Source organism: Carassius gibelio, chromosome B9, assembly GCF_023724105.1.
Source record: "Carassius gibelio isolate Cgi1373 ecotype wild population from Czech Republic chromosome B9, carGib1.2-hapl.c, whole genome shotgun sequence".
NCBI lineage: Eukaryota > Metazoa > Chordata > Actinopteri > Cypriniformes > Cyprinidae > Carassius > Carassius gibelio.
The window spans coordinates 21,034,789-21,047,120 of record NC_068404.1 but is presented as its reverse complement, the minus strand read 5'-3'; the positions used below and the strand labels follow the sequence as shown (position 1 = coordinate 21,047,120).

The window sequence follows — 12,332 nt, the reverse complement described above, 5'->3', positions numbered from 1 at the left end:
ATATATATGTATGTAATGGGGATTTTGTGACCTTAAATAAATAAAAGCTATTTCCTATTTCACACAAAATCTATAACAAAATAAGTATGCATCTATTTTTGAGAATTTTAAGACTTTAAAATCTCTCTTAGAAAGAATAACTTGAACCAAAATGCATATACTCTATATACAATATTTATTAAAACATGTCTAATATAATTCTAATGTGATGTTTAACAGTTTGGAGCAGTATTAAAAAACAAGTAAGTACATATAATTGTATGCCATATCCGCATCATTGATTGGTGAAAATTCAATAATAATAATATAAAAATTAGTATAAATAACAATGCTTCAATGTATTGTACGTATTTATTTTTTACTGTATTGCATATCTTCCTAACAAATAAACAAAACAAACTAACTAACTAACTAAATAAATCATATATGGTAATTGTTTCAATCCAAAAGCTCATGTGGGATTATTGGGTTAGAAAGCTGACTTGATTTGACCCAATTTGGGTTAATATTAGCAATCAGTAACCCGACGATGATGTGTTAGGAATGTGCAGGGTGTGAAAGGTAGCATGCAGCGAGTCTCGCAAGTTCAAACGCGAACGGATGTGTGTGCGACGAATTCCGTGTCTGCGGTGCTTAAGATCAGATCAAATCAAATCACTTTTATTGAGACATCACCACAGCACATGTGCCTTGGTGAGTAAAATTCTTTGGAGCGTGCTTCAGACAGTGCAGAAACAATTTACATATAGACAAACAGATTTAAACAGATGACAATGAACAAATACAATATACACATACCTATACGCAGTACACACAGTGTAATATTAAACATACTTACAGTTAGCAGTACACATTATACACAGTTTGTACATACTTACAGTTAATAATACACATTAGACACAGTATGTACACATTCAACATTATGTAGACAAATGTACACAAAATTTGCAAGGGTGCAACTGATCATACATGAATTGGATATGCAAATTATTATGGAGATGCATTGGATGGTATCCAGTGGTAGCAGATATATTATTGTATTAAGTGAAATGTGTACGTATAGTCCAGTATTGAACTGTGTTGGAGTTAAAGTACTGTGTGTGGCATACCATATTGTAGGTTTATGCTGTAGGATTTTGCAGTAGGGTGTATTAGTTCTGACTGTTCATTAGTCTGATAGCCTGGGGGAAAAGCTATCCCTCAGTTGGCTTGTGTGGGATCGGATGCTGTGGAGACATCTTCCTGATAGCAGAAAAGAAAGCACTCTGTGGGATGGGCGGCTGGAGTCACTGATGATCCTCTGGGCTTTCCTCATACACCGCCTGGTGTAGATGTCCTGAAGAGAGGGAAGCTAACAATGTGGCGGGAATTTCACGCGACCCTTAGGAGAGCTCTGCGGTTGCCAGCAGTGCTGTTTCCAAACCAGTGCAGGTGTAGAATATTCTGAGGCTCATTCCAAACTTCCTCAGCTGTCTCATGAAGAAGAGGTGTTGATGTGACTTCTTCAGCACTTGCATCAGTGAGTGTAGACCATGAGATTGATGTGAACGCAGAGGAACTGTTACTGGAAACAGCCGGAAGCGAAGAGGAGAAAGCTTTTTGAAACTAACTGGAATGTGTTCTTTTTTAACTGGAGGGTTTTGTCCGAATATGTCCAACAACATTGAGCGGTGACTGATGAGAGGTAAAGCCGGGAACTGAACTAGTCAAAATGGTGATTGAGGACGTGGATCAAACCGGTAAAATCAAAGATGGTAAAATCCTGTCAGTTTACTATAATAAACAGTTTAATCTTAACTTTCAGTGTTTATTACTGTGTGTTTATTGGCTTAATGGTTTGGACATAATAGTGAAAGTGAAAGTGAAGTGACATTCAGCCAAGTATGGTGACCCATACTCAGAATTTGTGCTCTGCATTTAACCCATCCGAAATGCACACACACAGAGCAGTGAACACACACACTGTGAGCACACACCCGGAGCAGTGGGCAGCCATTTATGCCACGGCGCCCGGGGAGCAGTTGGGGGTTCGATGCCTTGCTCAAGGGCACCTAAGTCGTGGTATTGAAGGTGGAGAGAGAACTGTTCATGCACTACCCCCACCCACAATTCCGTCCGGCCCGAGACTAGAACTCACAACCCTTCGATTGGGAGTCCAACCCTCTAACCATTAGGCCACGACTTCCCCGTAATAGTTCAGTTTCGTCAGTGGGTGAAAAACATGAATAAATTGAACAAAATCTTAAATGTGTTCTTGAACAAGCTTTTCAAAAGAATTTGGTTTAATTGAATAAACAATAGTTGCTTTGCTTTTTTTTACAAGCTGCAAGTGTTGTATTTACCCTGTAACTGATTGGAACAAGAGAGAAAAAGTTGGACCTAAACACAGAACAAGTTTATATTTGTACAGTAATTACTGAGAAAAAAAATATTGCACTAGTTTTAATTTAATTGCCTTTATTGCCAAATTAAACCCTCTACTCTTTTGACTATAAAAACATCACAGTATACATCCACTAAAATACAAATGGTGCATTGTGTATTGTTTCTGCGAACAGCTGGAAAGCGGATAAGTATGTTTTTATCTATATTGAACACCTTGATGGTTTATCATGTAAAGTTATTTGGTGATAGTGGTGTTGGGAGGTTGCTGCTGTGACTCAGCTGAGATTGAAAAATAAGCTTTCATAAGGTAAGTAGAATCATGAAATATAATTCAGCAGAAAATCATTAACTCATTTAATTAGATTATTTTAGTTTTGTTTTTCAGTAATCTCCATCATATGTCATTTAATAATAGAATGGTTAAAAAATACCCAGGCCTATAATAAAATATAAAATTATAAAAAGTATTATCTTTCTAAATTACTCCCAGACATAAGATTGTTGTTTAGACCATACATACCACACAATATTAGAATAGGGACCCCTTAGCTTCAAAATACCTTAAAGTATAAATTATCTGTAGTTTTACATTGTGTTACCCCTTTATTCCTCAAACATTGCATATTATTCCATTATACTAACACAGAGGAACTAAATAGGCTCACTATAATAATTAAAGTTACACCGAAACTTCAGTTTACTTTGTTATTTGCAGGTTGCATATCTGGTTGTTACCCCATTATCACCCAAACTTATTACACGGCTCTGTGGAATGCTTGATTCTGACTGGTCAGTCGTGACATTCTGAGGTATGTTATCCCTCGGTAACAACCGGTAAAAGCTGATAACACAGGCTCATCCGGGTAACTGAAGTCAGCGTTGCACTCTTGCTAGGAACAGTTTTTCTTGTTGGAAGCTTTGCATTTGTTTAGCTAATAAAATATTAAATCTCAATAAAAAAAAAAAATGATGTAAAATTATTTAATTATGTCATCCTAGAGACTCGCTCTCTCGTTTCATTCAAACGCAGCTGCTGCCATTTTGCTATGATTGTTTTGTGCACTGTAATGGATTATAAGAGAACTAACAAACAAAAATTATTTTATTACCTTAATTATTTATGTGGTGAAATGTTGTGTAATAAGTGGTTTGACTGTGTCATTTCCCTTAAATGTCCGTCTAGTTTGAATTTCATGCTTGCTCACAACTGCAGTGTTCACAGAAGATTTGCGTTCAAATATTTCAACTCAAATAAATATTTTGCATCTAATTATTTATTTATGTGGCAAGAAGCTGTGTTATAAGCGGGATAATGTACATCCAGCCGGTTGTTATCTTAGAATAAATACCTTCAGGCTGATACAAGACCCCTCCGCGTCCTGATACCCCTGTTTGGGTTTATTCTAAGAGAACAACCGGCTGGATGTACACTATCCCTAACATAACATACTGTTTCCTTATACATACATGTGCGTTTTTTATAGATACACTATAATTACAGAAACGTACACTGTAGATTCAGTATACGTACATAATTCTTTGCAGGTTGTAATCTAAAGTATAGGATTTGTGCTGTTGATGCTTAAAAAGGCAAGAGAACTCGCTGTGTACTGCATTCCCTGACTGGAACAGATTCATTGCTGTAAATCTTTCCTCTGATTTCTGCTACTGAGACAATTAGTCACAACATGGCAATAGATCAGCTATATTTCACCATCATGTAAAACAACCAGCCTCGACATTATATTCAGAGGGTCTCATTTAGGCCAAACCAGGCCGAGAAGTCACTTTGACCTCTGAAGTCAATGCCATGTGTCAAATAAAGCAGGACAGGGGTGTGAAAAGACACCCTAGGGACAGACAGCCACCCCTCTCCCCCCTCATCGCCCAAAGCTGATCATTTGTCTGATATGCCTGGTGTGACCCTGAGAGTGCCTACCTCTGCAGCTACGCCCATCATCTCCCACCTCGAATCCATCTGCACAGAAGCAGAATGTGCCGTTTCTGGTCATGATGCATCCATAGCGGCAATGCAGCTCGTGACAGGCTGACAGGAGTTCTGTAGGAGGAGAGAGAGGGAGAGAAAGAGTTTGAGAGAGGGAAAAACATGTAAATTGCTTTTTGATTTCACTCCCTCTAAAAGCCCTTCCTTGCCATCAGCGCAAGGATGTGCCAGAGCGTACTGACAGTTGTGAGCCAGAGGCGGGGATCAATAGCACTCCGTGAGGGTGGAATCAGAGAGGTGCTCCACACAAGGAAAAAGAGGTATAATTAGAAGAAATACCTAACCTTTCTGCTGAAAATTCTATGGGGAAAGAAAAAGGTTTTGTTTGGAAACCTGCAGAAGCTTTTAGCAATTCTTCCTGGCCTTCGGTCCTCAAAACTCAATCAACCTGCCACAAAAGACTTGTGCACAACTGCTATTAGGTTTTCCATTAATAGTTTCCACAGTAAACCTTTGCTGAACACCATATTTAGCAAGCACAGAATGGAAGTGCTGCTTTTTCCATGATTGTTTGACATCCCATAACAAACATTTTGATTGGTATCCAATGCATTTTTCTAATAACTGAATATGAATCTTCCATTACTATTGCAAAAATGCCACTGAGGAACAAAAATACAGTTATAATGTACCACATGCAGAAAGGTTCATGATCCCAATGAACTACATCTCATAGGGGAAGAAGAAAAAAATAGTTTGAAGGCCATTTTATTTTCCAGTTGCATTAAGTACAGAAAACAAATGCAAAACAAGCTCTTTAAACAATGACACAAGCAGTCTAACCCATAAAGACCCTAAAGATCATAAAAACCACTGATAACGATTTTTTTTTTCTCCTTAAATATAATGGTATTTTGCATGTTGTGTTTTCAGCCTGATCTCACAGTCAAAACGTACATATTTAGACGACCATATAAGTTATCCATATAAATTTGCTCATGAAGCTGCTTTTCAATGCGTATCTGATTATTTTTTTTATATATTTATGTGTATTTTCCCTTTTTATCGTTTTTTTTTTTTTTTTTTTTTTTGATAAATGTAAGTTCCCTATACCTCACCCGAACCTAAACCTACCCATTTTATACAGAAGTTTAAAAGAATAAAACATAAAACACAATTTTAGTAAAAAATATAACATTAAAATGTTTAATTGAGCCACTAACGTTAATCTTAAATCTACCCCTAAACCTACCCATAACCATTTCTTAAAACTACACAACGTTACTGTTATAAATAAACAAATAGCAGAGAAACAAACATAACGTTAATCATTTATTTTTTGCAAAACAATATTAAAAGTGGTACCAAAAGTAGTTCAAATGATAATGAGTTCCAGTCTCAGTCCTCTCTGGAGGTAATAGTTTTTATAGGGTACAGAGCAGAATTTAATTTATTAATCCATGAAATTATGAATCTGCTTCTCTCCATGAAGGCGCACTGGCGCAGTACTGATTTCAAATGTCTATCAACTGAAACACGACATGTCGCAATCTGTGACGAATTATGTGAGAACCAATGAGAGTTCGATATCAGTGCCGTAAACGTTAGATTATTTACGTTTTTTTAGCTGCTAACACGTAAGTATTTGTACATTTTACTGCTATAAATACGTCTAGGTTGTACATTTTTATGTGCATGAAAACGTAAGTAAATGTACGTGTGGTAGAACCACATTTACCGTAAAAATACACACGTATACTCATGAGATCACGTTGGTGTTTTAGGGTGAATTTAACAAGTCTTGGAAGTTTTCACAAGTTTAAGTAAGTAAATACATAGCTATAATTAAAGGTGCACTAAATGATTTTTTCCAAATGATACTGATAAGCACCAAAAGAGACACACCCATTACCCAACAGGCCCTTATTTTGAAATCTCTGCCTCACATGTACATACACACATACTGCACACAGTGATCAAGGAAACAAATGAAGATGACACAAAACTCATCTATCAAGAAGAAACAGCGCAACCTCACGATTTACTAATTTGTTCCCCTGATGTACTAAAAAGTAGGCACGTTTTCTCATTTGTTTCCTCAATGTACTAAAACATCCACGCAAATACTACTTCATTCCCTCGATTTCCTAAATCGTCCGCACAATTTGTTCTCTCGATATATAAACCATGTACACGATTTAGCAAATCGAGAGAACAAAATAATAAATCGTGTGCACGATTTAGCCTACTTTTTTCCCTGTATGCCATGTGCGGGGCTCCGTAGTTACACATACAGTCATATAAAAAAATGTCACTGTAAGCTATAAACATCAAATCACAAAACATAATTTCTATCATTTGGATTAAACATAGAGACCCCAAACCACTTTAATAATACTTTTTGAAGTTATTTACTTATTTTATTTATTTGAGCTCTTACAATAGATCCTGTAAGGCAAAAATCAAAAATGCATTGCATTTTGTGTGTGGAATATCTGACAAAATGAGCATAACATGACAATTTTCTACTAAGACGACCCTAAAATTCACTTTCGAGGTGTCTTTTGTCTGCCTTGCGTGCTGTGCCGTCTGTCATTCTCTCTGGAAGGTCTCAGTGGAATACTAGTGCAACAACCTAAAATTATTTTCATACAGTGCAACAAAGGCCACATCAGCACGTCTCTGAACCCCTCTGTCTGCCTGTCACATATTAAATCATCTGGCAGTTCCTTAGTTCCAACCGGCTATTGTTCACTGCACTCTTAAGACATTTGTGGGTGTGGATTCAGCTGCATAATTACAATTGCTACAAAGACAACTGATTTAACAGCTTCACAAAAACACATGTGAATAAGACACTATTCCGATCTAAAATAATGAGCCCTCACAAAGAAGAGCTTAACTTCAGGTATTACAAGACATGTGACTGTTAACATTCATTAAAGGAATGTATGCAAATCTGTTCTTTTGATTTCCTACATCTAGTGTCTGATTACCATCATTAGAAGAGCATTCATTAATAGAATCAAGCCATATATCTGGTTATATTTTATTCATTGTATCAAACCAAATCTACTTCTGTACATTTTCTTTTTCTGCCCTGTGCATCCTATAATACAGATTTTATACATCAATCTACATACATTTACATGCTACTATTATTATTACTATTACAACTACTAACAAAACATGTATAAAATTAGCATCCATCGACACTCTTGACTCTTGAGTTTAATACAAACCAAAATAAAATGCATTATTAATCAATAAAAATATGACTACTACTACGAATAATACTAATACAATATTTATAAAGTAACATTTATTGAGTTTCTTCATTTAAAATAAAATAAAATAAAAAAGTGCTTTCCAGTTATGTGTGCAATTGAAATCAGACAGATAAAACAAACGCAGATGGTCTGTGAAAATTAAATTTATGGCTGAGACACGTAGCAGCCATGCTAAAGTAGATATGAAAGATTTATGGGTTCATAAGTTTCATGATATGTCCTAGCAGCAGTGCCATGCTTAAATGGAACTATGCTTGCTACAGAATCTGCAAATGCAGGTTGGATAATAGTCAACAAAGATTTAGGGAGTATCCCTTCATTATCTTCTAATGTGACCACGCCCCCGCGCTGAACGCCCTATTCAGATTCTAATGTTTCACTGATGTGCGCGGCTTGTAAATGCCCACACAACAAAAAACAATGCAGCCGTTTTATTTTACCGTTTGCTTTGCAATGAGGGGAATAAGGCATAATCTACCCCAAAAAGATGTGATGTGGATTACCTCAGGATTTGAGATTTGGATTTCCTCAGAAAAAAAGAATGAAACGCTTCATTCAGCAGAGATCATAAACATGAGTAAGTCTCTTTTTATTTATTTATATACTTGTACTAGTTTTCACATAACCTGTAAACATTACACTTTTAGACATTAGACACGTTAGACCTTTTCAGAAATATAATTCCTTACTAAATGTATAATCAAGAGAAACGTTATGAAGTTTCAATAACAATATATACACTACATTACTATACCATTCAAAAGCTTGATGTCCATTCTTTCAATTTATCCCCAAAAATCCTGAAAACATATTCTCAGCTCTTTTTAACATTAATAATAACAATAATAATAATAATAATAATAATAAATGCTTTTTTTTTTTTGGTAGAAAATCTGATTGTTAAAAGGATTTCTGAAGGATTGTGTGACTAGAGTAATGATGCAAAAAAATCAGCTTTGAAAGTCAGCTTTGATTGTTCCTAATAATGTGTTTATCTGCACTCGCAAGTGGATATTAAATTATGTTATGGGATAATTAAATATATTCTAAATAAACTACAAACATAAAATTATATACGTTTATTTTGTCCTCACATTATTTCTTGTAACTCTTCCCTCTCAGTCACACAGCTGACCGAAATGCTCATTATGCAGCTCATGCATGCTCTCTGCATGTTATTCTGGACATTCAGGTTATTGACATGGGGTTGGTGGACTGATTGGAGGTTGGGGTTTTGTAGAAAGAGCATCTGGTTGAACTAAAATTGCCTACAGCACATTTAGGACCTGTTGTGTTTTGATAGTCCAGAAAAAAAGCTACACTAGTTTAAGATCTGATCTTGCTATTCATACAGGTATTCCATAACTCTAAGCAGCTGCATTCATGAACTTTTTATTGGATGCAACCTGCTTTGTGGAGACAAAAGCCCAAGCAAAGGGATGAGATGGTATGCTGACAGACAGGACTAATCCTTATATCTGCTTTCAAACATCAGTAAGCTCTCATGACCCGGCACGTAGCAAACGGATATTCACAACAATGTCTTTTGCTGATGCTGAAATTGTCATGGCTTTACTAGGGAAAGTTAAAGAAAAGTTTACAGAAGTCATATCAGAGAATTCTAAACATTAAAACAGAGTCATGTGACAAGTACAACACATCTTTAAAGGGACAGTCCACCAAAAATTTATTTTTAAATGTTGTGTGAGAATATTTTGGCTTGACATGAGTATAGCACTTGTTCTTGTTGTGTTTTTTCAATTTTATTTTAAATAGTTATTTTTAAAGAAACATTTCTAGGTAGAGTCGTTTGTTGCAATCATTTGCATTCTGTAAATGTTGCATCGTTTCTTTCATTCTCTGTCTTTCTTGCACTTTATAATTGTGTCCTGTATCACAGTGTGTGTATTGCTAGAGAGAACGTGTCCTGGTTATGGGTGCTCTCATATGCCCTGGATGCTGCTAAAAATTATAAATTACAATTTCTTAAATTAAAAATGAGCTCCCTATTGGATTATTTTATACAGCTAGTGTTATATTGTATGGTTAGATACTGTAAATAAACTAATACATTCAGTAAACATCTTAACTTTTGGTACTTAAAAGTTTTTATCCCAACTTTAAGATGCTATTTATGATCTCATTCAGTAATGATGCATAAACACCAATCTACCTATGCATGTTTTCAAGAGAAAAACATAATTCAACAATAAATTCCATACTAAAATGAATACAAATATGCATATGTGCAGCTGACTAATAAGAGGCCTGCAATCTTGGTTTGTTTTTAAAGGTGTTTATTGTGATCGAGCGGTTTTTGAGAAAAGCAGCATTGCTCAAAGATTTTTCAATGCATCTCTCAGATGAAAATTTGTATTTTTAGAAAGTATAACATGTTTGCTGGGAATTAACAAAGGCCATAATGGAGAGTTTAGTGGAAAGCCCTTTTATGCCACTAGTTTGGCTGCTTCTTCTGGCACAGAGTTGCTTATTTAAAATATTCCAGATTCATTAACATTAAAACAAAGTTAAGAACAAATTAATGTTTGTACAAATTCATCTTATAAATACAAATAATCCACATAATTATTAGTGAATGAGACACATTATTTTCAGGAATTATGCAAAAGTTTTGTTTTTAATGCAAAATACTCTTAACTTATTCTCAAGACGAAAATAGCAGTTAAGAAGAATTTTACTTTAGAATGTTTCAAGAATTTGGGACCAGAAGCAGTAAACCTTTATATTCTCCATGGCAAAGCACTTATTTTTCTTGTGACAGAGGGTCAGCCTCCCCTCCAATCACTGTCGCCCCAGCACACATGAAGCTTTACCACAGGAGGGGCGTGATAACGGAATGCTGCTGGCAGTGCGTGACGAGGCTCACTTGATGCTTATTGTGCCCTGTCACCACTGCCATAAATCCAGCATCGCATCTCTCCTGTGCTGAGCCAGCCTCCTCTTGTGCATCACAAACTGTCCTCGGGGTGTTCTGCCACACGAGGGGCCACCAGTAAGCTGTTGACTCCCTGGCCTAGCCAAGTGGGAACAATCTCCTTTTAAGGGACCTTTTCTTTAAAATTCCTACAGAAAAATGTCAAGGACAGATACTAACTTTAAAAGCCTTGAAAAACATACAGTAGCAAAAGATCAATGGTGGTCCTCACTTGCTGACCTTGATGACAGCATCCCGTGACTTTCAAAAATACAATAAAATACAGTAAACTCTCAAATAAAAGTAAGTCCAATATGCAAACTATTGTCTTAAAGGGAGATTCATTTACTTACCCTCAAGAGAGCGAATATATGTTTCTGCCGCTCTATTGGTATAGCCAAGCTAAATAGATCAAAACTGGCAGCAATTATACTGTATTAACACAAATCTTATCTATAAATGAATCATAAGAAAGTATAATTTTCACAAAAAATATTAAGGTGTTAGGTGAACCGATTATGAAAATTCTGTCATTAGTCACCCACCATCATGTGATTCTAAACCTGTAAGACCAACATGTAAGAACTTTGTTCATCTTCAGAAAACAAAAAACATTTTTTTTTAATTTTTTTTTATGAAATCCGAGAGCTTTCTGAGTTTCCATAGACAGCAACACAACTGAGATGTTTAAGACCCAGAAAGGTACAGTAGTATAGACCTTTTTGAAAAGTCCATGTGACATCAGTGGTTCAACTGTAATTTTATCAAGCTACGAGAATACTTTTTGTGTACAAAAAAAAAAAAACAATTAACAACTTTTTTTCTCTCTTCCATGTCAGTCTTTGACATGCGTGCATGTTTTCAGATAAATATCTTAATTTGTGTTCTGAAAAAGAACTAAGGTTTTACAGATTTGGAATGATATGATGGTGAGTAATTAATGACATCATTTTTATTTTGGGGTTAAAGGAAAACGAAACCATTTTTCTATATTCCAATATGTTCTTCCCTCAGCTTTGACAGGTTGATACGTTCCTCTTCCGTCTCAGTGCGTGCACTCAATTGCTGTAGCACGCGGTGCCACTATGCTAGCGTTTAGCTAAGCACCATTCATTCCTTGGGATCCAAACAGGGATGAATTTAGAAGCCACCAAACACTTAAATGGTGATATTACTGCGCCAAGGTCGAAGTGCTGCAAAGTGCTCTTCCACCATACATTATAGTTATCACTTTTTATCTGCTTAGAACTCGTGTAACTACTCATGTAACCGTCTTTAAATAGGGAAAACATGGCAGTGTTTGGTGGGTTCTAAATTCATCCCTGTTTGGATCCTAAGGAATGAATGGTGCTAAGATAAAGGCTAGCATAGTGGCGCAGCGCACTACAGCGACTGAGTGTACTCACTGAGACGGGAGAGGTACATATCAGCTTGTCTAAGTTGAGGGAAAACATAGTGGAATATGGAAAAATGGTGGCGTTTTCATTTAACTATCCCTTTAGACAACACAATGAAAATAGTGAGCACCAAATCAGCATATAGGAAGGGTGTAAAATCGAAGACTGACGTAAGGACGGCTGAAAATTGTTCTTTGCCTATGAATTTTTATGCATGTTTATGCATTGCCCAACAGATCACATCTCCAACTATTATTCATTTCATTGAGAGGCTCAACAGAACTTGGAAAACATCAAATTAAACCTGTGGCAAATTAATGATAAAGTTGTTATTCTTATCAATAACTTAGAGAAGATTCTTTCTTCTATTGAAGTAATAC

General features: G+C 35.9%; 1 protein-coding gene across 1 annotated transcript in view; it reads right to left on the bottom strand.

The window, feature by feature from the left end:
• lrp1bb (low density lipoprotein receptor-related protein 1Bb) overlaps positions 1 to 12,332 on the bottom strand; it is a 257,531-nt gene that overhangs the window by 147,601 nt on the left and 97,598 nt on the right. Inside the window, exon 4 of the mRNA XM_052566199.1 lies at positions 4,325 to 4,444. Within this exon, the coding sequence (XP_052422159.1) occupies positions 4,325 to 4,444 (120 nt within the window). The remainder of the gene's footprint in view (positions 1 to 4,324; positions 4,445 to 12,332) is intronic.